A 26,943-nucleotide genomic window follows, 5' to 3' on the forward strand; every position below is an offset into this window, starting at 1 on the left:
ATTAAAAACAGAATTAAAAAAAATCCTTAAAATTGACCGCATATAATGAACAGAATTCGACAAACACACAGGAGCATATTAAATCACCAGTCGAGATGTGTTTGTTCCACAGTTACAGAAACTCCTCTATGTTCATACTTAATACAGCCACTCTTATTAGGGTTGCAGCACCCATACTGTTCCCACATGAAATCTATTCGATGAATGGTCTTTTATTTATTTATTCATTATTTATTTATATAAATGTAAATACATTTTATTTATAAAATAAATATAATGTATTTACATTTATATAAATAAATAATAAATATTATTTAATAATAATAATGAATATTTAAAATTTTTTTTTAATTAGTGAATCACTGTGAGGTACACTTACAAAATTACAAACTTGAATGGTCTTTTTAAGTGTCTCACAATTATCTCTTTTCCTCGACTTCATGCTTTTTAGAAGACTGGCAGCCTTTTTAGAAGACTTGGCAGCAAATAAGGAAAACAGTTTTGGAAGTTTCTGCGGTCACAGCATTTTCTCCTTCACCTTTGAAACAAAATTCAAACATGTATTATCTGTCTCACCACTAATATAAATAAATTAAAAAAAAATAGGCACCGCAAGATCAAAGCTCCACGTTCACCGGTCACTCCCCAGTTTTTTAGAAAGAAGCTCTGGCCCTTGCAGCAAGCGCTGATTTACAAAGGGAGGCGTGAAGTGCCTTGCGTAAGATCATCTTGCACTTGTCGCAAAGTAGATTTAAAAAAAAAAAAACCCACACACATATACAAAACCCTGCCGTGCTGCTTTACGGCACTCGCCCCGCCCCTCCTGAAGCTGACGCTCGGAAACATGGTGGCTTCCTGCTCCTTCAGCCCGGCATTCATTGCTGCGGCGGGGATGTTGCTTTTCTCCTGCGGCAGCTTGGCTACTAGTCAGATCGAGGTAGGAGTTCAGGCTCCTATGAGCGACAGGGCCCTGGGAGGGCAGATCGCTGTGCCTCGGCAGTGAGCGCAGGTGCCCACCCGCAACCGCGAGGGGCGGATTGGGCCACCCTACAGGGGGGTCGCTGCAGAGGTCTGCGTCGGCGCTGAAAGCCTTTCCCAAAGGTTCACTTCACTAAAAGGATGAACCGCTCGGAGATCGGGGAGGCTTCGGTGTGTGGCAGTCCTTTGCGACTGGGTCCGGGCCCGAAGGCAGGTGAAATAGGAGCACGTGAACGCAGCACCTTCTGCTCCTTGCAGACGGTGGTCATCTGCAAAGGCTGTTTTAGAAGGTGCATGCCAACCGTAATAGACAAGACCCTCGCCTTGTAAATGGACACGCTAAAGAAACCTGTTATTTTTATTCGCTACAGTTTTTTTTCATTCCAGTTTCAGTAACATGGTTACGGTAGTGTTATGGTTGGTTTTGATGTACAGTTTCTGCACTCTCAACCCCATCCCCAACACCAACAAAATGCCCAAGACTCACCACCACCCCCCATGTGTTACCTGTCTAGTCTGCCTCTTTCCCCTTACTGCTTGGTAATGTCAGTTTTGTCAGTCAAGGCCCCAAATTTTGTCTACATTCCATACTGTTTACTTATTTTGTCTCTGTGTAACACAGATAAGTGAGATCATCTTGTACTTGTCCTTCTCTTACCACTCAGATCACTCAGTATCCCCTCCCACTCCAGTTCCCATCCAAGTTGCAGCAAACTGAGATTTTATCTTTTCTTATAACTGAGTAATAATCTATTGTGTCTACATGTTAGTTTCTTTATCCATGCCTCTGTGTGCAGTTTTGTCTTCTTTTTACCTTATGTTCTATGAGGATGTCTTTAAATTTGGAATCTGGGTATTTTCAGTAAACTACGCTTAATCCCACATTTTAATTATTACCAGATTCTATGTTGAACACAGAAACATTGATTTCAACTTTCCATTTCTGCCTTTTTAATGCCATCCCTATGTGATTATTTTCAGCTTGTTTCCCCAGGCTTCTCTACTCCCTTACTTAGTTCCTACATTCATCTACATAAACTATAAACCAGATCATGTTCTTCTGAATCCTTTTATTTTTTTTATTTTTATTTTTTTTGCTTTTTGGGTCACACCCGGCGATGCTCAGGGGTTACTCCTGGCTCATGCACTCAGGAATTGCTCCTGGCAGTGCTCAGGGGACCACACGGGGTGCTGGGAATCGAACCTGTGTCGGTCATGTTGGCTGCATGCAAGGCAAACGCCCTATCTGCTGTGCTATCACTTCAGCCCCTTCTGAATTCTTTTAATGGTTTTCCATTGCACACAGAATAAAGTTTGTGTCTACTTTTCATAACCGGAGCTCATTTTCCCCAGCACTTCAGTGTCCTGAGTTTAGATCAGAGGATTCTAAAACTTAAGAGTCCCTAACTCTTTCCCAGAAGTTTTTCTAAAAATCCTGTTGATCATGGCCTCTATGTATCAGTGAAGTACTGCTAGCTTGTATATTTAGTGTTTATAAAGATAACAGCAATAGAGGCTCTTCCATTTTCCTCTTTTATTCTAACATATATACATTATTGTGAATATTATTACGCTTTTTGGTAGTTTCACAGGTGCTGTGCTTTTTCCACATTGCCACATTTCCTTCCTTCTATTTCCTGTCACTTTGTTTAATGGAAAAAATAGAAGTGTAACTTCTTGGCATCTTTATACATTGTTTACCTTCGCCTTTTTTATTGTTGTAATTTGTACAGTTGACTAGTATAGCACTAACTATTATGACTCTTTCATGTTTTTGAATTATCTGTTATTTCATCATCTTTCGCTTGGAGTGTAATAAGTGTAATGGTTTCTTATCTTTTCTGCCTGCGTCCCCTAACATGTCATATTTTCTTCTTTCCAGGCTGTTCTCCAGTCTGCACCGAGTAAATTAGGAAAAAAAAATAAATCTGATTGTATCACCTATTAGACACTTAAATGTTGCTTTAAAGGATAAGAACAACATTTTTATCACCAAGCTACAATCAAACCCTGTATAGTTTGACTCCATTTTACATATGCCATCTCTCTCTTTCTCTTTCTCTCTTTCTCTCTCTCTGTCTGTCTCCTCCTCCCCTGCCACCCCACCACTTTTTCTGTGTCTCCCTCCCACCTTTTTCTCCCCTTTGCTACTCTTCTCCCTGGCTTACCTCTCTCCTGCTTCTGTACTCCCTCCCACATTTTCTCTTCCCATTCCCTTCCTCTCTCAATTTATAGTTCTGCGAATCTTCTTTTGGATTCTCAAAACGTTTATGCACCCTTTGCCATTAGGGCACATACTCCCTCTGTCTGGATTTATCTTTATCTTTTGGATTTTAGCACAAATTTTCTGACACTGCTCTGCCCTACCTTGTCAGGTCAGTTGCCCCCATTATACTCTTTTATGATACGATGTATTTCACCTTTATGGAATTTATGATTTGCCCTTACCTGTTTAGTGTCTTTCTATCAAGATGGGCAATAACTTCTTTAAAGGCAAGTATGGATTGCCTGGGGCTGTAGCTATAGCACAGCGGGCCTCTCGGAGAGCCCAGCAAGCTACCGAGAGTGTCTCGCCCGCACAGCAAAGCCTGGCAAGCTACCTGTGACATATTCAATATGCCAAACACAGTAACAAATCTCACAATGTTACTGGGCCCGCTCGAGCAGATCGATGAACAATGGGAGGACAGTGACAGCAAAAGATGGATTGCCTGGGAAACAGACTGTAGCCAGATGATCCTCAATGGATTTGATGAATGAATGAGTATTTTCACCTTTCAGTGATAAGTTTTCTTGCTTGAATTTCTGTGGGATTCTTGAGAGAAATTAGTCTTCTTTAGTGATGCTTTTTTATCACTTTATTTTTTACATTGTACCTGAGCACATAATAGGTGAGCCATTAACTGTATGTTGAGTGAATAGCTTTGCAATACCTATAAACATAAAAGAGTTTTGCCAGCTTAATTTTTTCACTTAAAGATGATATAATAATTTTGAAGCCGAAATTTAAGATTATTAGACAAACTATCATATTTCATATGAGTAAATTCAAGTCTAAAGAGCTAGGTAATAGACCTGTCTCATAGCCAGAAGGATGGGATCTGGGCCTAACACAGATCTATGAATTTCTAAATTTCTCTTGTTTCAATATGGCACATTGTTTTTCCTTTTCTTTTTCTTTCTTTTCTTTTTTCTCTTTTCTACTTTTTTGGTTCATTTCTTTTTAACTCTTTAAATTTGTTTTCTGTGACTTGCAATACTGTTGTTCATGATGGTTTCCTGTACATAGTTCCAATACCACATAACACCAGTGTCTACCTCCGAGCACATTGTTCTTCTCTTGTACCTAGGAAGCTGTTGAGACAGGATAGAAAATATGTATATGTATGTATAAATAGATAGTATAGTTGAATAATTTTTAAAATTTTGTTTCTCCTGAAATTTTCCTAAAATTTCAGCTGTAAATTAAAACAGATAACATTTGTTAGGTAGGAACTGTTTCAGTCACCCTTCCTACCTTCTTTGAATCAGGTAATATTACCCATTTATAGCTGGGGAAATGAAGGCATAAAGAAGTTAATTTCTTAAGTTTACATAGCTAGAAGTCGTAGGACTCATTTAAATTCATTCACACTGTTCTAATAATGTATACTGTTTGGGAGTAGATCTGAGATCAACTTGATAGTTTATAGATACTATTATTTTGATATATAATTAAAATTATTAGGTGTCTAAATGGGTTTGAGTGCTCAGGTTTTTAATTTTCCTTGATGGCAAATAAAATGAATGAAATGGTACATGATAGTATGCCAGAGAATGTGCTTAGTCAGATGTATTGGTGAGTTCAGATGAAGTAATTGGTGAATGGTGGTGAGTTCCAATGAAGCAGCTAGCACAGAGTAGGGATGAATGTTAAAAGAAATTTCAACAATCGGGGTATTTTCTTTTCTTTTTTTCTTTTTTTTTTTTTTTTGTTTTTGGGCCACACCCAGCGATGCACAGGAGTTACTCTTGGTTCATGCACTCAGGAATTACTCCTGACAATGCTTGGGGGACCATATGGGATGCTGGGAATCGAACCCAGGTCGGCTGCGTGCAAAGCAAATGCCCTACCCACTGTGCTATCGCTCCAGCACCAGGGTATTTTCTTTTTGATATAAAATTAAGACATGAAATGAGTCATTCACAGTTTGATCTGATAGAAAATTAGAGGACTATGAGCAAGAACTGACTGTGTTTAAGATCATTGTTTAAAAGTAAATAGTTCCCTCCCAATAATGTCCCCAAACTAAAATTTAAGAAAAATTCTAATTTTATCTTTCATAAAGTTAAGTACTAGAATTTTTATAAACTTGCCTAATAATGAATTATTGTTAATATAATTGTAAAGACTGCATTATTTTACTGGCCTTCATTGGTCTTTGTGCTGGGAAATGTGTTCTTTTCTGCTAATCAATTTTGCTATTATTTCACTGATAGGATCAAGCAGAACAGTTCTTTAGAAGTGGCCATACAAACAACTGGGCTGTTTTGGTAAGTGTGTTTCATACAGGTATGTCTAGCTTTTCACACTAGATATATGTCTGAAAATTTTTGAGTGAATCTTTTTTTTTCCTAAAGAATAAACTTTATTTTCTCTTACAACAAGTAAAATTGTTGATTTGGCTATATTTTATTTATTATATTTGAGTTTTATTTAACTGTATTTTATTTTGTTACTTGGGAAAGGAAGGTTTTAGATTTTCCCTACAGTGCTCAGGAGCTATTCCTGACTCTGTGTTCAGACCCATGCTGGTGCTTGGGAAACAGATGAGGTACTGGGGATTTGAGCAAGAGTCATTGGGATACAAGGCAAACCTCTCAATCTGTTATGCTACCTCTCTGATCTCTGGCTAATGTTTTTAATTCACCACTTGGATTAGTTATGTTCTTTATCTTTAGAGTATCTGTCAAGTGGTCATATGAATAGAATAAGTTAATGATGCTGGTGGTGTTCTTTTTTTTTTTCGATGGGCCACATGTGGCGGTATTCAGGGTTTGCTCCTGATTCATGCTCAGGGATCACTCCTTGCAGGCTTGAGATACCATCTGGGGTGCTGGGGATCAAACCCCGGTTGGCTGTGTGCTAGACAAGCATCCTATTTGCTGTACTATTGCTTCGTAGCCAAGGGTGATACTCTTTTTTTTTGCTTTTTTGGGTCACACCTGGCGATGCACAGGGGTTACTCCTGGCTCTGCACTCAGGAGTTACTCCTGGCGGTGCTCAGAGGACCATATGGGATGCTGGAAATTGAACCCGGGTCGGCCGCGTGAAGGCATACAACCCTACCCGCTGTGCTATCTCTCCAGCCCCCAAGGGTGATATTCTTAAAGGAAGTTTTTGATGAGATGTAGACTTTTGTTTTAATAATGCTAATAATTAATTGTATGTCTTACCTGTCATTTGAATTTATACTTTCCACATTGATTATTTTGTTTTTATTAAAAGTTCTTTTTTGTGTGTGTACACAAATAATAAATGCTGATTGTAGAGAATTCAGTCCTTGTCCCTGCCAACAAAACAAAACAAAGCAAAACAAAAAATCCCCCCAACATTTAAAAGATAAAAGATTAGGATTTCGAGAGAAAGTTCAAATGCCTAGAGCATGTGCTTTGATACTTGAGCACTGTCAGGAGTCAGTGAGTTAGGAGTGACCCCCTGAACACTGCCTTTTGTGACTCCCCAAACAAAACAAAAGTATTAGGTAAAGCTGGAGGCATGAATGCAGGACTGGAGTGAAATTTAGGACCTCCACGTTTAAGGAAAGTGTGCTGTCACTGGAGGCACATCACTAGCTCTTTCTTTTCTTTCTGACAGCTGTTTTTGTTTTAATTTGTATTTGTAGGATTCTGATTCTTAGTAAGGTTTACATATTGGCCACTTTCCCCCCTTTTTACTGTTTTTTTGCTCTTGAATTATGAGTTCCCAGGTTTGTATTTTCAATTTCGTAAATAGATACAGGTAACCAGTTTTGCTTTTCCTGTGTTTGAAAAATATTTGGATATTATGGGGATTTCATTTATACTGGGGTTTCATTTACTGACATGTACATAATTAGAAGGCACTAAATTGTATAAAGTTATGAAAGGGTTAATTAGGAAGAAGGTTGAGAAAATTTAGAGGCAAGAAAGGAAGCTGATTTTTGTGGAAAAGTAAGGGGATAGATAGTATGTCAAGAAAAGTATATTAACTAGGCAATGTCAATTGTGTGGATGTAGGGAAGCTGTAAAGGTGTTGGTTAGAGGAATTCAGAACAAGTATCTAAGATGGAATTTACATTTCTAAGCCCAAAGGCATAGTAGCTGATGTTAGTTTTAGAAATTTTTTTTTTCTTTTCCACAACTGGTAGTACTCAGGGTTTATTACTTCTGACTCTGCTCAGAGATCACTCCTGGCAGGGCTCTGGGGACCAGATGTGGTGCCTGCAATGGAACCTGGGTCAGTTGCTTGCAATCCACTTTAGTATCTCTCTAACCCTTGAAGCCTTGTAAGTTTATTGAGAATCTTTTCATAAAAGTATGTAATTAGGTAAATACAAATTTCTAGAAGAAATCAAGAGTGATGATAGTTATGTGTATTTGTAGTGGATAAAATTATATTGGTAGTAGAGCATTATCTAATGGGTTCATGGCTTTCTGTCTCACTCTCCAAGAAAGAATACCTTTTATATGCTGTCCCTCAGAAGAATTTTTTTTTTTTTTGATGAAATTGAAAGGAGCTGCTCAGAATTAGGAGACAGGTCTTTAGTAGCCCTTAAAAATGGAGATATCAGGAGACGGACTGAGTTCTACCAATCTGAGATGATTTAGCCTCTCTGAGGAATTTTGTATTCTTTTTCTTTTAAAATTTGTATTTCAGGGGGCTGGAGCAATAGCACAGAGGGTAAGATGTTTGCCTTGCACACAGCCAACATGGCCGACACAGGTTCAAGTCCCAGCATCCCATATGGTCCCCCGAGCACAGCCAGGAGCAATTCCTGAGTGCATGAGCCAGGAGTAACCCCTGAGCATCGCCAGGTGTGACCCCCCCAAAAAAATTTGTATTTCAGTCACTGTGATTTATCTACAGGAATTTTTAAAAGAGGAAATAATGGCCCGTGTGTCTAGTACTAACTGCTGAAGGGCTCATCCTTTAGAATTAGAGCCTGTTGCTTATATTACACACATAATAAAGTTTCTCTTGGCGGGGGACTTTTAATCAAGCTCTTCTTCAATCTTAGTGACCTGGATCTGAGATGAAAAATAGTAAGTGAAAAAAGAATTATTTTGGAACATTTCACAACTGCAGTTTTCATACTTTACCAGCTGTTTTTCACACTAACTCAGACTTGGTGACTCATCAGTAAAGTACATTTTATTTTTTCCCTCTTTTTTGGGCCTCCCAAGCAGTGCTCATGGGCTTTGGGAACCACTCCTTGTGATTCTCTGCAGTGCAATTCTAGAGCTTGCAGTATGAGGGATTATGTGGGCCACCCCAGCAATGCTTGAACGAGACTTTTGGCAGCTGAGAAAGATTAGAAAGGTGAATTCCAATTTTCTTATCAGGATCTACTTTAAAAAAATATTTTTGCACCCCTCCCATTCCCACCCTCTTGCCTCTAGGGCAGACAATTTTCCTCATACTTCTCTCTACTCTTGGACATTATGGTTTGCAATACCGATACTGAGAGGCTATCACATTTGGTCCTTTATCTACATTCAACACACATCTCCCATCCTGAACGATTCTTTCAACCATCATTGACTTAGTGATCCCTTCTCTATTTCAGCTGCCTTCTTCCCCAGCTCATGAGGCAGGCTTCCAACCATGGAACAATATTCCTGACCCTTGTCTCTAACTGTCCTTGGGTGTTAGTCTCATATGTTATTTTATATTCCACAAATGAGTGCAGTCTTTCTATGTCTGTCCCTCTCTTTCTGACTCATTTCACTTAGTATGATACTCTTCGTGTTCATCCACTTATAAGCAAATTTCATGACTTCATCTTTCCTAACAGCTGTGTAGTATTCCACTGTATAGATATGCCAAAGTTTCTTTAACCAGTCATTTTTCTCGGGTATCTCTCTCTCTCTTCTCTGCCTGCTTTGCTGTCTGTCCAGCCCCATTTTCTTTCTTTTTTGATAATTTTATTACTAAATCAATAACATTTACTTGATTTGACTCTAGTTTTCTGTTCACTTCAACACTGTCTTTACATTTTTATGTGCATATAGAATTATTTTGTGGGCTGGAGCGATAGCACAGCGGGTAGGGCGTCTGCCTTGCACGCAGCCAACATGGCCGACCCGAGTTCGATTCCTCCGCCCCTCTCGGAGAGCCCGGCTAGCTACCGAGAGTATTGGATATGCCAGACACAGTAACAACAAAGTCTCCAAAGGAGACGTTACTGGGCCCGCTCGAGCAAATCGACGATCAACGGGAGGGCCTTTACCTTTTTTTTTTTTATAGAATTATTTTGTATATTTTAGTACATCTCACATTTTATACAATTAAAACTATAAACGTATCCAAAGCAAAATGAATGTTACTATAACCCACGATAGCTAACTATTTTCTTAATTCTGTGAAGAGATGATGGGTTTTATCTTTGATAAAGAATTTAATGTTTTGGAAATAGAAACATAATAGAATCACAAAATTGTGAGTGACAGTTTGTTTACCATTTGATTCAATTTCCCAATTACTTGTTTTCTCTCTTTTTTATTCTGCAATGCATTGAATTCAGAGCCACTCAGGGAACTCAGAACATCCAACATGCAAAGCAAACTCTGATTGACTTTCTTGCCCTGTGATATTTTTATTAAGCCAAATGGTCTTTTAAATTTAATACCAGTTATGAAAGGTCTCTTTAGTGAGACTGGCTTTATTGACAATTCTTTATGCAGTTTGATGTTTTCTTTATTACTTCAAGAGAAATAATTCATTATCTCCTTGACTTATTTTGATTCATGAATGTAATTTATTTGTTTAATATTTTAGGTGTGTACATCCCGATTCTGGTTTAATTATCGACATGTTGCAAATACTCTCTCTGTTTACAGAAGTGTCAAGAGGCTAGGTATTCCTGACAGGTAAGGAATTTTAATAAAAGTGTGACTCTGAGTCTTAATGAAAATCACTCTTAGATGATTGTTATATTTGTATTTTTTTTTCTAAATATCAACTTTTTAAAAATTTATTTATTGAGTCACCGTGAGAACAGTTACAAAGCTTTCAGGTTTAAGTCTCAGTCATATAATGGTCAAACACCCATCCCTTCACCAGTGCATATCTTCCACCACTAAGAACCCCAATATATCCCCATCCCACCCTCCCCATGCCTGTGAGGCAGATGATTTCCACTTAACTCTCTCTCTACTTTGATTACATTCATTATTTCGACAAAATATGCACCATTATTATTTGGAATTTTACCCCAACAATCAGACCTGCTGAAAAGGCATCATGAAATAATTTGTTTTCTATTGCTGGTTATGAAGACAATATGATGTTGTGTGACTGTGATAGTGGATGCAAGATTTTGGATTTCTGATATTTTACTAATTAAGTCTGGAGGGATTTCTGCCAAAAGCTGCATAGATCCGAGATTGGTTTGTGTGCCTCTAGGTTCATGGCCGTGCTGGAGAACCGCTTGTAGGGGGCAACTCTTGGTCTTGGTGGGTTGGGAAGAACGTGCTGGTTCTGCCACTCCATCCCATTAGGCCACAGTTGCCCCGTCACTGCTGCCTCATACCTGGCTGTCCAATAAGCTCTGAGGCAGCAGCCACCATGCTGCCAGGGTGGTGGGGTGGAGAGAGTGAAGGCAGAAGAGACAGATACCCTTTCGCTCCCGTCGGGGGGAGGCACAGCAGTAGCTTAATGCATAGTCCATTCACATTTCTGCCAAAAGCTGCTGGGTTCCAAATTAGGTCCGTGTGCCTCTGGGGCCATGGCCGTGCCAGAGAGCCATTCGTGGGGGGCAGCTCATGGTCTCAGTAGGGTGGAAAGGACGTGTATATTTGTATTTTTGTGTTTCCTTTTCAAATGATAAGCTCTGACTAGAAGTGTTTATTTTTATTTCATTGAATCAATGTGAGAACAGTTACAAAGCTTTCAAGTTTAAGTCTTGGTCATACAATGATCAAACACCCATCCCTTCATCAGTGTGCATGTTCCACCACCAAGAACCCCACCATACCCCCCGTCCCACCCGTGCCCCTGTTGTGAGGCAGATGATTTCCACTTTACTGTCTGTCTACTTTGATTGCATTCAATTTTTCGACAGAAGACCCACCATTATTATTTGGAATTTTCTCCCAATAATTAGACCCGTTGAAACAGCATCATTAGATAATTTGTTTTCTGTTGCTGATAATGAAGAATATATGATGTCATGGCCACACGATTTCAGATTTCTGATATTTTAGTAATTAAGTCTGGAGGGATTTCTGCTAGAAACTGCTGGGTTCTAAGATTTGATTGTGTGCCTCTGGGATCATGGCCATTTCAGAGCTGGAGGAGCCATTGGTGGGTGGCACCTTGGGGTCTCGTCTGAGCGGGGAGAGGGACCGATCCACCCCCCATCCCATGAGGACCTGCATCTCTCATTACTGCAGGATTATACCTCAGTCCAATAGGCTCTGAAAGATGGCGGTCACCATGCTGCCGCCGAGGGGAAATGGCGGAAGGGACAAGTCCCTTTCCCATCCCGGGCTGCATGAGTAGAAGTGTTTATTTTTGTTAGAGTATAGCATTATAGAGTAACTTAAGATTGTAATAGCAAATTATATAAATCAATAATTAGTTCCATGCTAAAAAGTTTTGGTAAGGTGTATTTGCTTAGTGTCATCTTATTATTAAGCATCTTGGGAAGGGTTTTTTAAGTTGCAGACAACAGAAGTCAATTTTGAATGAATTCAATTAGAAAAGAAATTTTTTGAAAGCTTATTGATTAGTTCACCAAATTGTTGAAAGGTTGTAGCCTTAAATAGTCAGGAGCTAGGATGACTAATAGCAGTAAAAACCTCTCTGAAAATAAGACATAAACCAGTTCACTGACAGTAATGCAGCCTCAAGTTGCTGAAGGCTAGATTTAGGCATTGTTTAGCAGTTACTGGTGTTTAATGAAAATTATTACGATGCCCACAGCCCAAATCCACCCTTGCTAATTGAATTTTTCTCATTCTCGCCAGCTTTTGATTGAGAGTCCTGGATAAGAGAATATCATATTCATTTAGTATTTCTTTATTTTGTTTTGGGTTTTGATGGGAGTTCTCAGGACTAACTCCTAGCTCTGCACTCAGGGCTCTCTCCTGAGGTACTCAAAGGACCATGTGTGGTGACAGAGATTAAATCCATGCCTGCTATGTGCAAGGCAAGCTCCTTCCCAGCTGTACCATCTCTCTGGCCTCATAATGTAGATTTAGTGTCCTTGTTCTGCTGCAGACAGAAGCATGCCTGAATGGCATTAGCTTAGCTTCTACATAGGAAGATGGACTTACCTTTAAACTATGACTTACAAGGTAAGCTATTTCCTAATGATAAAAAGGAGGTTCAGGTGTAAGTACCCTACTTCTTCACATCCAGATTATTTTTTAAATTTGTTGGATGTAGGTTGTTGAATGTCATAGTTTTGTTTTTACTACTACCAAAGGAGTTATGGCAGGAAATTTCAGTTAATTCAGTTTATTAGGTTTGATTTTTTGACTTTGATTTTGTTCCTTTCTATCTAGGAGGCTGTGTGGGAAATCTTTAAAGTGACTGATCTGAGTTTAAACTCTGACTTTAGTGGTGATTTTTTATTTTTTTATTTTATTTTATTTTTTTATTGAATCATCGTGAGATACAGTTACAAGCTTTCATGTTTGAGTTTCACTCATACAATGATCAAACACCCATCCCTCCACCAGTGCATATTCTCTACCACCAATGTCCCCAGTATACCTCCCTTTCCAAGCCTTCCCCTCCTCCATGGCAGACAGTAACTCCCCCATACCCTCTCTCTACTTTGGGGCATTTTGGTTTGCAATACAGATACTGAGAGGTCATCATGTTTGGTTCTTTACTTCCAGCACACATCTCCCATCCCAAATGATTCCTCCAACCATCATTGGCTTAGTGATCCCTTTTTTATTCCAGCTGCCTTCCTCCCGGCTCATGAGACAGGCTTCCAACTATGCAGCAATATTTCTGGCCCTGAGTCTACTGTCGTTTGGTGTCAGTCTCATATTATGTTGTTTTATATGCCACAAATGAGTGCAATCCTTCTATGTCTGTCCCTCTCTTTCTGACTCATTTCACTTAGCATGATACTCTCCATGTCCATCCTTTAGTGGTGATTTTGGCTAAGTCACTTTGCCTTACTGTGCCTGTTTTCTCATTTTTTATATACACGGCTTAATAGTACTTTTCGGGGCAGGATTTGGGTATTTCAAATAAAAGGAAGAATGCATAATGAGCTGCAGGCAGGAACAGAAAGGGAGCAATTAATGACTCCAGAAATATTGTTATATTACATTTTATGTAAATAGATCATTTTACCCTTAGAAGCTGACAAAACTATAATTTAATTCCTGTATTTCATCTGGAAATTAAGGCAACTCAGTAATACTACATTTAAAAGACACATTATATTGAGGCTGAGACTAAATAATTTGTTCTATTAAACATGCAGCTATTATTTTAATTAGATAATTATTATAATTATTGATTAGTTTTCCTGAGATCATTCTGTGTGATTTATCCCTTTGCTTTTTAACTGCTGTTGCTTTCTATACCTGATGTCCTCCTCCAGGGAATTACTATGCATGGCTTGGCAGTAGTTTGCTCTTGGTAAATAAATCTTTGTCTGGTGTATGAGTCATACATTTAAATGGTTTAAGTAAGTTATAGAGTCTTTTTAGGAATGAAACATGCAATAGAATGTATTCTATAGGTCATAATTAGTGGGCTTATTCCTAAATTTCAGAAGATTGTTATTCAGAAGCTTATTTCTGTTTCAAATAATTGCCTTTCTGCCTCATTTTATGAACGCTGTCTTTGTTGAAGAGAGAATTGGGGGTTGAAACAGTTGATTTAAACCATTTGTTATTTAATAATAGAAATCAGTAGAAAAGATTCTGTTTGGCTTTTAGTCCATTATAGGGAAAACTCCTTTTTTTAGTGACTTTTATTGGTTTAATCTTACCTGGAATTACAGTGAGCAATAAACTTTTATTCAGAAAGTAGAAAGTTACTATGAAATGGCAGTTTTAAATTGCAAGTTATTTTGAAATAACAGTTTTGGAAAGTTGAAAGCATTAGGAGCAGTTTTCAGTTTTATAGTTTGAACTTCTACATGCAGTTTGAGGGGGCCGGAGAGATAGTACAGCAAGTTGGTGCTTACTTTCCATATGGCTGATCCGGATTCGATCTCTAGCACCCTATATGGCTCCCCAAGCCCTGCCAGGAGTGGTCCCTAAGTGCAGAGCCAGGATTAAGCCCTGAGTACCACAGGTGTGGCATAAAAAGCAAACAAATAAAACAAAATCACACAATTTTATTTTATTCTATATGTTATAAAGTCTTCTAAAGTTAAAGGATGTATTCCAAAACTGAATTCTGAAGATGATTGATATTTTATAAAATTCATGAAGAGTTCTGATTTTTTATGTTTATTTATGTTCTGATTTTTTATAGTTTAGGCAACACAGTTACATATTGTTGATGTGTATGGTATTGACATACCAAGAATAGCACCCACTACCATCGAAGTGCCCAGGACTGTTGATCTCTATTAATGTGTTTGTTGACTTTTTTAAAGGTGCATTTCACCTTTGTCTTAAAATACAAAGTATTTGCACTTAGTTTTCTCATGTGCTTCAATAAGGAATGGGTTCTTGGCATAGATCATTGATTGGAATATCTGACACAGATGATGACTTTTTGTTTTAATATGCACACACCAATTCTATAGAACTCATTTAATAATTTTGGGGGGTGGTCATAATTGGAGGTGCTCAGAGAACTACATGATGCTAGTTACTGATACTGTGCTCCTGTGTGCAAAGCACATGCTTCTGTCCCCTGAGCCATTACCCTTGTGTACTCTAGGTCTTGTTTGAAATGTATTGTCTATGCCACTATTCTTCTAATTTCTCTCCATTCTTATATCTATAGTTTATCTCCCCTAACTGTATTCAGCTATTCTCTCTGCCTATGACGATTATATTTCTAGTTTGTAGAAACCTGAATCTGGCTGTGATTCTGAACCACTGTTGCCACACATTAAAAAACCTGATTTCTGGTAGCCAAGGAGATAGTGTAAGTGGTAAACTACATGCTTATTAGCTTGTGCCAGGTCCTGAGTTTGGCCCTTTTAGTACTGTAATATTTCCTAAACACTGTAGGGTATAGCCCTGCAATGCTGAGCATGCTCCTGTGGCCCCTTAGTGCAATTGGGCCAGATGGCCTTAGTGGCCCTAGTGGCTGGCCCCAGAGCCACTGACCTGAGCTTTTTAATAGTCACTCCAAGGGGACTCTCTCAGGATGTGAGATGCATGCTGAGAGTAGACTGTAGACTGAACGTGATGGCTACTCAATGCCTCTATTGCAAACTACAACACCCTAAAGGAAAGAGAGCAAAAGGGAATGCCCTGCCACAGAGGCGGGGTAGGGTAGGAGGATGGGGTGGGGGAGTGGGGCTACTGGGATCATTGGTGGTGGAGAATGGGCACTGGTGGAGGGATGGGTACTCTATCATTGTATAACTGAAACCCAAACATGAAAGTTTGTAAGCCTACAACTGTACCTCATGGTGTTTCACTAATTAAAAAAAAAAAAGAAGTCCCTCCAAGGCCCCTAACACTGCAGGGTCTGGCCCCTGTAAAATCTGAATTTTGTGTCTGCAGCCCTAGAGCTCCTGATACACTAAACCAGACATCAGCTCTACTGGGGATTCTGATGCACAGACTATACATGGAAACTCAGTTTTAGCTTTTATCTGATCTTTCAAATTCACTTTAATTGTCCTTCAGAAATACATTTCCCAATTACCTTTTTTTTTTTTTGCTTCTGTGATATCCTGTTATCTTTTTTTTTTTCTCTTTGCTTTTTGGGTCACACCTGGTGGTGCACAGGGGTTACCCCTGGCTCTACACTGAGGAATTAAGCCTGGTGGTGCTCAGGGGACCATATGGGATGCTGGGAATCGAACCTGGGTCAGTAGTGTGCAAGGCAAACACCCTACCCGCTGTGCTGTTGCTGTAGCCCCGCTGTGTTACCTTTTATTAGAACACAATTGTACTAATTATATTGTGTCTCTCTCAGTCTGTAAGCTCCTCAAAGGGACCAGGATTTTATTTTTGTTTTGCTTTATATTTCAGCCTCTAAAAGAGCACCTGCTGGCATATAAGAGGGACTTGATAGGTGTTTACTTTAACAGTTACAAAAAGCAAACGTAAGGGTGTACTTTAAAAAGGGGTCAGGGATGTGACTCAGTGGTACAGCACTTGCCTTGCATGATGTAAAGACCTGGGCTCAATCTTCAGTGCAGAGAGGTGGGGAGAAAAGAATGAATTTCGGGGGTCCAAGAAATAGCTGAATGGGCTGAGCACATGCTTCGCATGTAAGAGGCCTGTGTTCACTCCTTTGCTTTACATGGTCCCCTGAGCACTGAGCCAGGAGTAGCTCCTGAGCACCACTGACTGGTCCCCAAATAAAAAAAAAGATGACAGATATTGCTTTCTTCTATAATCTGTTAATCTAGTTTTTGGCAAATGTTAATTTAATACTAAATATTTAAGCTTATTTATTTTTGGTTTTGGAGTCACACTGGGTGATGCTCAGGTCTTACTCCTGGGTCTGTGCTCAGGGATCACTCCTGGTGGGCAGGGGAACTATGAGCTAGTGTTTGTACCTGGGTCAGGGATGTGCAAGGCAAGTGCTCTATTCACTATACCATTGCTCTGATTCCCCCCACCCCCATATTATATATTTTAAGTAGTTGTTAATTTTATATTTTATTTTAATAAGAAATTTAAAAATATATTTTAATATGTAGGTTGCCAGAAGTTTCCAATACTATTTCTACAGTTTTATTTAGAGAATAAAAAGAAAGTGGAAAGGGCAGGATGCCTCTCATAGTGTGAGGGGGGACTCCCAGGTAGGATTCCCAGATTTTAATGATTATGGGGAAAAAATGCATGACATGATCATATGTTCCTCAGAAATCATTCTCCAGCCAATATTTTCATACCCAAACTCCGTGGAGGACAGGTACTTACTTTGTGCCTGTACTCTTTGTACCCTTGGCAATCTCCAGAGATCTTGCTTTCATTTGCCTGGTTGTAGCGTCATGAAATATTTCACTTTTACAATTTTTCTTTTTTTTCTTTTTTTTTTTTTTTTTTGCTTTTTGAGTCACACCCACCGATGTACCACAAGGTTTACTCCTGGCTCATGCACTCAGGAATTACTCCTAGTGGTGCTTGGGGGACCATATGGAATGCTTGGAATCGAACTTGGGTCAGCCACCTGCAAGGCAAATGCCCTATCCTCTGTGCTATTGCTCCAGTCCTACAAGAAAATTTTCTATCTTCAAATAATGGTTTTGGATGACATTCCTGTACTGCTGCCTCCACTAGGCTTATTACATATGACTAAGACAGGGAGGAGAAAAGACTTCGAGCAGAGGTGAGGAAAATTGGCTGTCTTGCTTCTGCTGCTGGAACAGATAACTCTTCTGCTGAGAACTTGATGAAGTGCTATACTTAAGACCAGAGAGATGTTATATAAAATATATGCTGAGTTTTGTTTCTTAAATTTTTTAATGGACTTTTTGTGCTTTACAATACTATTAATAATGGTTTCTCATGCACAAGATTCCAGCACCACCCCCATCACTGGTGTACCCACTTTCCTCCCTCAAGGCCCCCAATGCTCCTTTCTCTTAGTGGCGCCTCACCAGCTCAGCTTTGGGGATTGGTTCTCCTTTTATGTAGCCTTTGAACCTTTGTTGCTACCATGCTGTGTATCTTTGAGTCCCACATAAGAGAGAAATCATTCTGGATCTATCCCTGTCTTGATTGACTTCAGCACATGATGTCGACTAGTTCCATCTATGTTGCTGAAAATTGCATGATTTTATACTTAATTTTTTGGGGGGCTTGTCGGTGGGGATAATCCTTGGCAGTGCTCAGGGCATACTCCTGGCTCTGCACTCAGGAATTACTCCTGGCAGTGCTTGGGGATCATATGGGATGCTGGGATCGAACTCTTGTTGGCCGCATGCAAGGCAAGAGCCCTACCCACTGTACTATCTCTCTGGCCTCAGAGTTTGTTCATTCTTAGAGGTGAAAATACATTCATCTTTAACATCAGAACTTTAATGTTCATAGTATGAGAGGCAGGTGGGAATAGGCTAAAAGAGTGTAGAATCATAGCTCCCCCTTTCATCTTTAATGTGAGCAATGAATGCATCTAGGATTGTTAATATCCTGGAAATTTTCTAGTATAATAAATACTCAGCATTATTTCCTCTTATAATGTGCAGAAGGGTATGACTGTTATGACTCTTTGAAAATGCTTGTAGCTTTTTCTCCAACATGGTTTCCAAAATGGGTTTCTATTTCCAACTTTTTAGTCTACTTTTGCAACATACACTCACCATTCTTTGAATTTTGATACTATATTAGAGATTTAATAATTATTTCCTGGGATTTTTATGAATGACCTTTTTTTTCTTCTTATTTTGTATATTTAAAATTGTTGCTCAAGAACTAGAGAAATAGTGTAGTGGACAGGGTACTTGTCATGTATGCAGCTGACCCAGATTTGGTTTCTGATACCATCTGTGATTTGAATCTCACTAGGAGTGATCCCTAAGTACAGAGCCAGGAGTAAGTTGCTTAGAATGGCTAAGTGTCTTGATTAATGTCTCCTACTTTCAAATAATTTAACTAGAATTTTAATTCAGATCCTCTAACTTTCTGAGCCAAGAGAGCACTTCTGTTGTATCACAGCTCTTGTCCCTAAGAAATTGCAATGATTATTATTTATATAACACTTAAGCATTTATAATTAGAGAATTCTTTCAGTATACAGATCTCATTTTAATCCTGTGACAGTCCTAGAGAGATTCTGCACGTGATCATTTAATAACCTTATTTAATTCTAAATTATATGTTACATGTTAATTGCATGTTGAGCGTAGTTCTGGGTTTTGTGAAAATAGTTGAGATCTGTAAATATAAGGAAAGCCTCTCCTACTTTTAAATTTTATTTTTCCATTGCTTCTTATTCCCATAGTTGTTTTGTTTTCACTATTTCTTGTTTCATGAGCCTCAGGCTTCATTATGCTTTTAGCCATGGTGCGTGCTTTTGTGCTGTAATAGCTTTGTAGTTGTTTATTGCTGTCTCTACTATCTTTTTCCCTTCCCAGCTCATCCTACACACAGCTGTTAGAACTCCTTTTCTCAAACACTGCTTTCTTTTCACTCCCACCATCAAGGACCTTTAGTAATTTTGTTGCCTTTCTGAAAAAATAAAAAAAAAATCCAACTACACTTCAGTCTTTTCATTGCCTCCCACCATTCCCCACTTCCCCCGTACCTTAGTTTTTGTGCCACACCCAGTCATGCTCAGGGCTCACTCCTGGCTCTGCACTCAGGGATCATTCCTGGCAGGGCTTAGCGGGCCATGTGGGATACTGGGGTTTGAACCCCCATCAGCCACATGCCATGCAGGTGCCTCACCTGCTGTATTATCCCTCTGGTTCCCAGACTTCAGTCTTTAATTGCGGTTTTAATTCCAAGTTACTATGTTTAGTTGTTGATTTATTATGATGTTTGCTGCATAATGTTTAGTCATTTGTACTTATGTCTTTTAAAACCACTTATTTTAACACTTACAGTGTTCTGTTTGCTCTGCATTCTTACCCATAAAGCTTTGTTTCATCACGAGATCTTTGTAGAGTGTCCTTACAGGGAGGTCACTGAATAATTCCCTTTTAATCATTTCCATGAATGTGTAAACAATTCTAACTACTTAAATATGTTTAGTGTTTTATCCTGTTGTTGCCTCAGTTTGTATTGCACAAAAGGTGTGAAACTAGCATATCTTTAGTAAATAATTTGCAATATATTATAGTTATGGTAAAGATAACTCATACTTTTGTTGTTTTATCTCCTGTCCCTGCAAAATACATTTTTCCTCCTATTCTGTAAAAAGTATAAAAAATTAGAGTTTGAAGATGGATACTTTCATATTATGAACAATCTGTCACTTTGTTTTGACACTGGCAGCGGATCTGCCTGCCATCCCACCTGATGTTTCTAGGAAGTTGCCTATAAAATCTTGCATAGTGAATTCAGAATAATTAAGAAGCCAAGGTGTAGGGCCAGCGTGATAGTATGGGGAGTAAGGTGCTTGCCTTGCAAGTTGCAGTGGCCTGTTTGATCCCTGCAGCACACCTGGTTTCCCCAGAACTGCAATGATTGATTCCCCCATCTTACCTCCCCCCAGAAGAAGCTGGGGTGCGCAGTAGGGAAGAGGATAGATACAAAAGTAAAAAGAGTATCATATTGACCACTTCTGTCATTAGGGTGTGTTTATATAATTTGTAGGAGCGATTTTCAGGACTAAGAAGACTGAAGGGCTTTATGGAGCAGAGTGGACATTGCTTTGTAAGTAAATAGAAAGATTTGGGGGTGTTCAAGAATCCAAAGATGTTTATTCCTTTGTCAGTACGATAGTGACTTCATATTAATTTTAGTAGTAGCTTGTCAAGTTCTTAAAACCTTTGGATTTTGATTTGCTGTCCAGGTGAGTTTTAGACTCACAGAATGATATTGTGGTATTAAGTCTTTCTCACCTTTATTTTTTGTTTTTGTTTTTGGTCCATACCTGGCAGTGCCCAGGGCTTCCCCTTGGCTCTGTGCTCAGGAGTTACTCCTGGCAGTGCTTATTGGGCCAGGGTTGAAGCTGGGATTGCTCCATGCAAAGCAAATACCCTACTCACTGAATGAACCTATTGCTCTCATCTCTCATCAGTATTTTTTACAGGTATCTTACCTCCTTGGTTACATGTCCTATGTTTTTTATTATTTTTATATAATCATAAATAGAATTTTTCCCTAAATGTCTGTCTTTCATAATTTTTATTATTGTGTAGTAACTGATTTTTAGTGATTTGGTATACTGCAGTTTTACTGAATTTTAAAAATTATTTATAGGCTCTTTGGTAAATATTTGCAAGTTGCGTATAATGTCATCTCATCTGCAAATAGTGACAATTTTATTAAGAGTTACATTCTAAAACAATATGCTTACTGTTTGCCATCTAAGTTTACATTTGGATAGTCCTAACTTATAATTGATTTAAAAACTGTCACTGTCACTTTCACTGTCCTCCGGTTGTTCATCAGTTTGCTTGAGCGGGCCCAGGAACGTCTCCTTTGTGACACTTGTTACGGTGTTTGGCATATTGAATAGTCACGGGTAGCTTGCCAGGCTTTGCCTTGCGGGTGAGATACTCTCTGTAGCTTGCTGGGCTCTCCGAGAGGGGCAGAGGAATTGAACTCGGGTCAGCCATGTTGCCTGCGTGCAAGGCAAATGCCCTACCCGCTGTGCTGTTGCTTAAAAACATTTATTTAAAAAGGGTATTTAGGGGCTGGAGAGATAGTATAATGAGTCAGGCACTTGTTTTGCATATGTCAGCCCCAGGTCCAATTCCTGGTCTGCTGAGCACCTCCAAGAACGATTCCTGAGTACAGAGCCAAAGGTAAAAGTTGGCCCAAGACACCCCACCACCACCACCATTTAACTCCTCAAAACAACCTCCCCTTCAAAAAATTCAGTATGGTCGTCCCATCACAGATGACGGAAACCAAGTTATTGTGCATTTGAACATAAATACTAGATGTATGATACCAATAGGTTCACTTATTAGGAATGCCGATGTGGAAATAAAAAATAATTTCTAGTTATTTTTAAATTGAAATAGATGGGCGACATTAGAGAAAGCTTATTGTAGGAGAATTCTCCGAAGATGGACTGTGGTAATTTTTGTAAGATTATTAGAATATTGCCTATAATAGTAAATCAAGTATATTAAGTTATACAAACACTACGTGAGGCATAGAAACATTTCTTTTTCTAATTGTTTTTAATCTTTTGCTTTAATATTTCACTATATTGATGACTTGCTGTGTGATGTCAGTTTTTCAGGGCCTTGAGTAAAGTATGAGAGTTGAATCATCACACTGATCTTTGGGGTCATCAAATTACTGCTAGAATATCATGTTCTTATAGTAATGAATATATTCGAAGACTTTCATCTTAAATTTAATAAGACTCAAAGTAACATAGGAATATATAATGTCTGCAGTGTAGAAATTTTTTAATCTTGACTTATTGAAGACTTAATTTCTGCTGTGATCATGTTAATCTGATGTTCAAGCGGAAAAGGAACTCTAAGTCCATAACAAATTACATCTTATTTTAGTTGGTGATTGGAGATTGTTTACTGGGAAAGGCTTTAGTTAGCTAAAAAGGCTGATTATCCTGAACAGTAAATGGAATTGGGAATTTATGAATCACATTTTGTACAACACAGTTTTATGAATAGACATTTCTCTATCATTAAATTATATTATAGTGTGACTATCAAAATATAGGAAAAATAAATTGAAGCTGTCAGCCTGGTGGTCTTTCTTTTTCCTGATGAAAAAAAAACAGCAGTCAATTACTTATAAAAGTGACGGCATCCTTTGAAAGAAATTAATTTGGTAGATTTTTTTTTTAGTCTTTAATGTGTAATTTTGTTCTTGTTTTATGATTTTTGTAAGAATTATAAGACTGAAGAGTTAGTTGCTACACATATATTTCACTGTCATTCTATAAATAATTTAAAACTTGGACCAAGTTAGATTTTATTTTTTTTTAGATTTTATTTTTTTTTTAAGTCATGAACAGTTCTTAGATTTCAGAAAATGTGAGTGAGAATATGTACTTGGACTTCTAACCTCCAAATTCAGTCCATGTCACACCTGTTTTTTATCTTTGATACATGAATATACTTATTATCATATCACAGTGCTCAGGGGCCCTGATTAGTGCTCAGGTGTAACTCCTGCTGTCCTCAGGAAGTAGGCAGTGCCAGGGATTGAACCTGGAGATCCTGCATGCAGAACATGCACAAATTCTCTCTTGTGCCTCACAGATTTGATTTAGGATAGTGATTATATTAATTGAGAGTTCTAGTGCTTATCTAGAGACAAATTTATTTGGAGAAAAAAATGTTTAAATTTATACATTTAACCCGAAATTACTCTACTACATTATGATTCTAACAGTATGTAAATATTGAGCAATCATTTAATTTCACAGACTAAAATTAAACCTTAAAGCAAAAACATGACCTGAGGCATTCTCTTATTTTTATATTGAGATTCGGAGTTTACTTCAATTTTGCTTAATAATGGATAGCCCAAAATATAATTTATGTAATATATTAGTTTTTGTTTGTTTTGGGGTCACACTTGGCAGTGCCCACGGCTTACTCCTGGCTTTGAGCTCAGGGATCAGTTCTGGTGGGTACTGGGAACCTTATGTGGTGCTGGGGATCGAACCCTAGTAGCTGTGTGCAAGGCAAGCATCTTACCGTTGTACTATTGCTCCAGTCTATATATTAACATTATTATCATTTTGTTTTTTGGGACCACACTTAGCGATGTTCAGGGGTAACTCTTGGCTCTGCACAGAGGAATTATTTCTGGTGGTGCTCGGGGGACTAAATCGGATGCTGGGGATCGATCCTAGGTGTGCCAAGACAAGCACCCTACCTGCTATACTGTCACTCTGTCACCATATTTTAAATAACAGTATAAGTTTTAGTCATATAAAATTATTTAAAAAGAGTATGAAGATGTATTCCCTATTTTAAGAGAAAATTCATAGAATTTCACCGTTCGTGGGTATGAATCAGTAGCAGCTGAGGATCTGATCTTTGAATGTGGCAGGGTTGGAACCTTTTCAAAATAGAAATCAAGCCAATTTTCAAGAAAAATCACAATGTTTCAGTTTTGAACTTTAATGCATTTGAAACATATGCATGCAGCTGAACATTTTCATCTTGCTGTCTCCTGCCAAACTAATTACATGTACCACATTAATTTTCTTCTTATGTTTGGGAAGGTCAAGTATATAGTATAATAAAGATTGCTTGATTCATGTTCATCAGTCATAATGAGAGGCATTTAAGAGAGATTTTTATAAATTTCTCTCTGAATATATGCAGAAGTGAAAATATTTTTATTCATTGAACGAATATTCATTGGATACCTTCTATATCCCAGTCTTTGTTACTAAGCCTGAGTGATACCTATTGAACAGGGCAGACAGAGCCAGCTCTCAGAGAGCTTATATTTTAGTGTTGTGGTGGAAAGTGACAGGGATTTCAGATTCACACAAGGGAATTTCACAAAAGAGAGAAATGTCAGTGTTAATGGCGCTCTGAGAGCATGGATGACTGGGATGATGAAGTTAGAGATACAAGACACAGTCATTGAGTGTTTTTTTTTTTTTTAAATTTTATTGAATCACCGTGAGATAATTACAAGCTTGCTTTCATGTTTGGGTTCAATCACACAATGATCAAACACCCATCCCTCCACATTCCCCACCACCAATCTCCCCAGTATACCCCCCTCTTCTCCACCCTCCCCCTACCTCCATGGCAGATGTTGGGCTTCCAGCTAAGGAGAAATCCTCCTGACCCTTGTATCTACTGTCCTTGGGTGTCTTTTGACCACTTGAGGATTTGTGATTTTTTCCTTTCAGTTTAATGGGAGTCCTTGAAGGTTTTTAAATTAGAAAAATTTACTGATTTGGGATGAGATGTGGGCCAGTGATAGAGCTGTATGTTAATCACTGGACAGGAAAATGCTGATTTGACCTTTTTATTTTTTTATTTATTTTTTTTTTATAATTTATTTATTTATTGAATCACTGTGGGAAAAGTTACAGAGCTTTCGGGTTTAGGTCTCAGTCATGTAGATACCAAACACATTTCCCTTTACCAATACTCATTTTTAACCCCGAACCCCAATAAACCCCCACTTCCCACCCCTCCCAATTCTTTGTGAGGCAGATGAGTTCTAGTTAATACTCTATCTACTTTGACTAGATAGATTATTTCGATAGAAGATGCACAATTATTATTTAGAGTTTACGACCCACCCCTCCCCCAATCAGACATGCTGAAACAGCGTTGTGAAATGATTTGCTTTCTACAACTTGGTTTAAGAATAAAATGATGTCGCGCGGCCGCTATCGCGGCCGCGCGGTTTTGAATTTCTGCTATTTTACTTATTGACCCTGGAAGAATTTCTATTAAAAGTTAGCTAGTTAAGAGATTGGTTTCTGTGCCCTGGAGTCGTGGCCGTGCCGGAGAGCCGCTCGTGGGGGGCAGCTGGCGACCTCGGTGGGGCGTGGGGGACGGCCCACAAAGCCCCCCTTCCCATGAGGTCCCCGCCGCTCCCCCGAGCCCGGCTCAAACCCGCTTTCCACAAGGCTCCCGTGCGGCCGCCATCTTTCTTTCCAGAGAGGAGCGGGCGGGCTGGTCAACGCCCTTCCCCCTCCGGGCAGGCTTGGTGGCGCGGATCAACACAAGTCCATTTGCTTTTCTGCTCCAAGCGGCTGGTTCTCTGTGCTAAGTCCTTGTGCCTCCGGGGCCGTGGCCGTGCCAGAGAGCTGCTCGTGGGGGGCAGCTGGCGACCTCGGTGGGGCGTGGGGGACGGCCCACAAAGCCCCCCTTCCCATGAGGTCCCCGCCGCTCCCCCGAGCCCGGCTCAAACCCGCTTTCCACAAGGCTCCCGTGCGGCCGCCATCTTTCTTTCCAGAGAGGAGCGGGCGGGCTGGTCAACGCCCTTCCCCCTCCGGGCAGGCTTGGTGGCGCGGATCAACACAAGTCCATTTGCTTTTCTGCTCCAAGCGGCTGGTTCTCTGTGCTAAGTCCTTGTGCCTCCGGGGCCGTGGCCGTGCCAGAGAGCCGCTCGTGGGGGGCAGCTGGCGACCTCGGTGGGGCGTGGGGGACGGCCCACAAAGCCCCCCTTCCAATGAGGTCCCCGCCGCTCCCCCGAGCCCGGCTCAAACCCGCTTTCCACAAGGCTGATTTGACCTTTTTAAGGAAGCTTCCCACTTGGGTGAAATTTAGTCTTTCCTGTCACAAGGTAAGAGCTAAAGCAGGAAATTAGCCAGAGAGCTGTTTATCTCAACACCTAACTAACAAATGGTAGTGGCTAGTATTAGAGAGCTGAGCATAGACCCTAGTGAGTGATGGGTTGAAGTTATGTTCCAGCAGCACATTGGATTTTGCTTGTTGATGGAGTGTGTGTTTGTAGGTGTAAGCATTTGCATTTCTGAACGTTAAATTCTTTGAGCCATCATAGTTTAGTATGGATTCTACAAGTCTTAAGAATTTTTGTGTTGCTTTGGAGAACAGTGGAACTCATTTAACTTCCTTTTTTTGTATGTAATGTATGAATTGTGCTCTATAGGAAGAACAATTTGTTAGTAATTTCAAATTCTGTAGATATTCATGTCTTCTTGCTTTAGTTTCTCTATTTTAAAATTTACATGAATAAGAATTTTATGTTTATAGAAATAAAGCCCCTGTAAAAATATAATTATTATTTTAAGCCCTTTCCTCTGTCCTCCCCCCCCCCCCCCCCGCCCCCTGGAAATCTTTTGGAGCTACTCCTGGCTTGGTGCTGGGGGTTTGATTCTGGTAGTGCCTGGGGAATGGGGTGGTGCTGGGGACTAAATGTAGGGCTCCGAAATGCCAAAACAGGTACTCCAGCCCTTTGAGAAATCATCTCAGACTTTAAAATTATTTTTAATGAAGAAAAGAGTGAACTGTGGCTTCATGATGAAAATAAAATGAATCCTTTTAAACTTTTTGGTTTTAT

General features: G+C 39.3%; 1 protein-coding gene across 1 annotated transcript in view; it reads left to right on the forward strand.

The window, feature by feature from the left end:
• Positions 1-821: 821 nt before the first annotated feature.
• The window catches only part of PIGK (phosphatidylinositol glycan anchor biosynthesis class K), a 106,354-nt gene continuing 80,232 nt past the window's right edge, over positions 822-26,943 (forward strand). The window contains exons 1-3 of the mRNA XM_056123545.1: positions 822-937; positions 5,458-5,511; positions 9,998-10,089. Of these exons, the coding sequence (XP_055979520.1) occupies positions 845-937; positions 5,458-5,511; positions 9,998-10,089 (239 nt within the window). The 5' untranslated portion in view covers positions 822-844. The remainder of the gene's footprint in view (positions 938-5,457; positions 5,512-9,997; positions 10,090-26,943) is intronic.

The sequence above is a fragment of the Sorex fumeus genome, unplaced genomic scaffold (assembly GCF_029834395.1).
Source record: "Sorex fumeus unplaced genomic scaffold, SorFum_2.1 ptg000047l, whole genome shotgun sequence".
In the NCBI taxonomy this organism is placed as follows: domain Eukaryota; kingdom Metazoa; phylum Chordata; class Mammalia; order Eulipotyphla; family Soricidae; genus Sorex; species Sorex fumeus.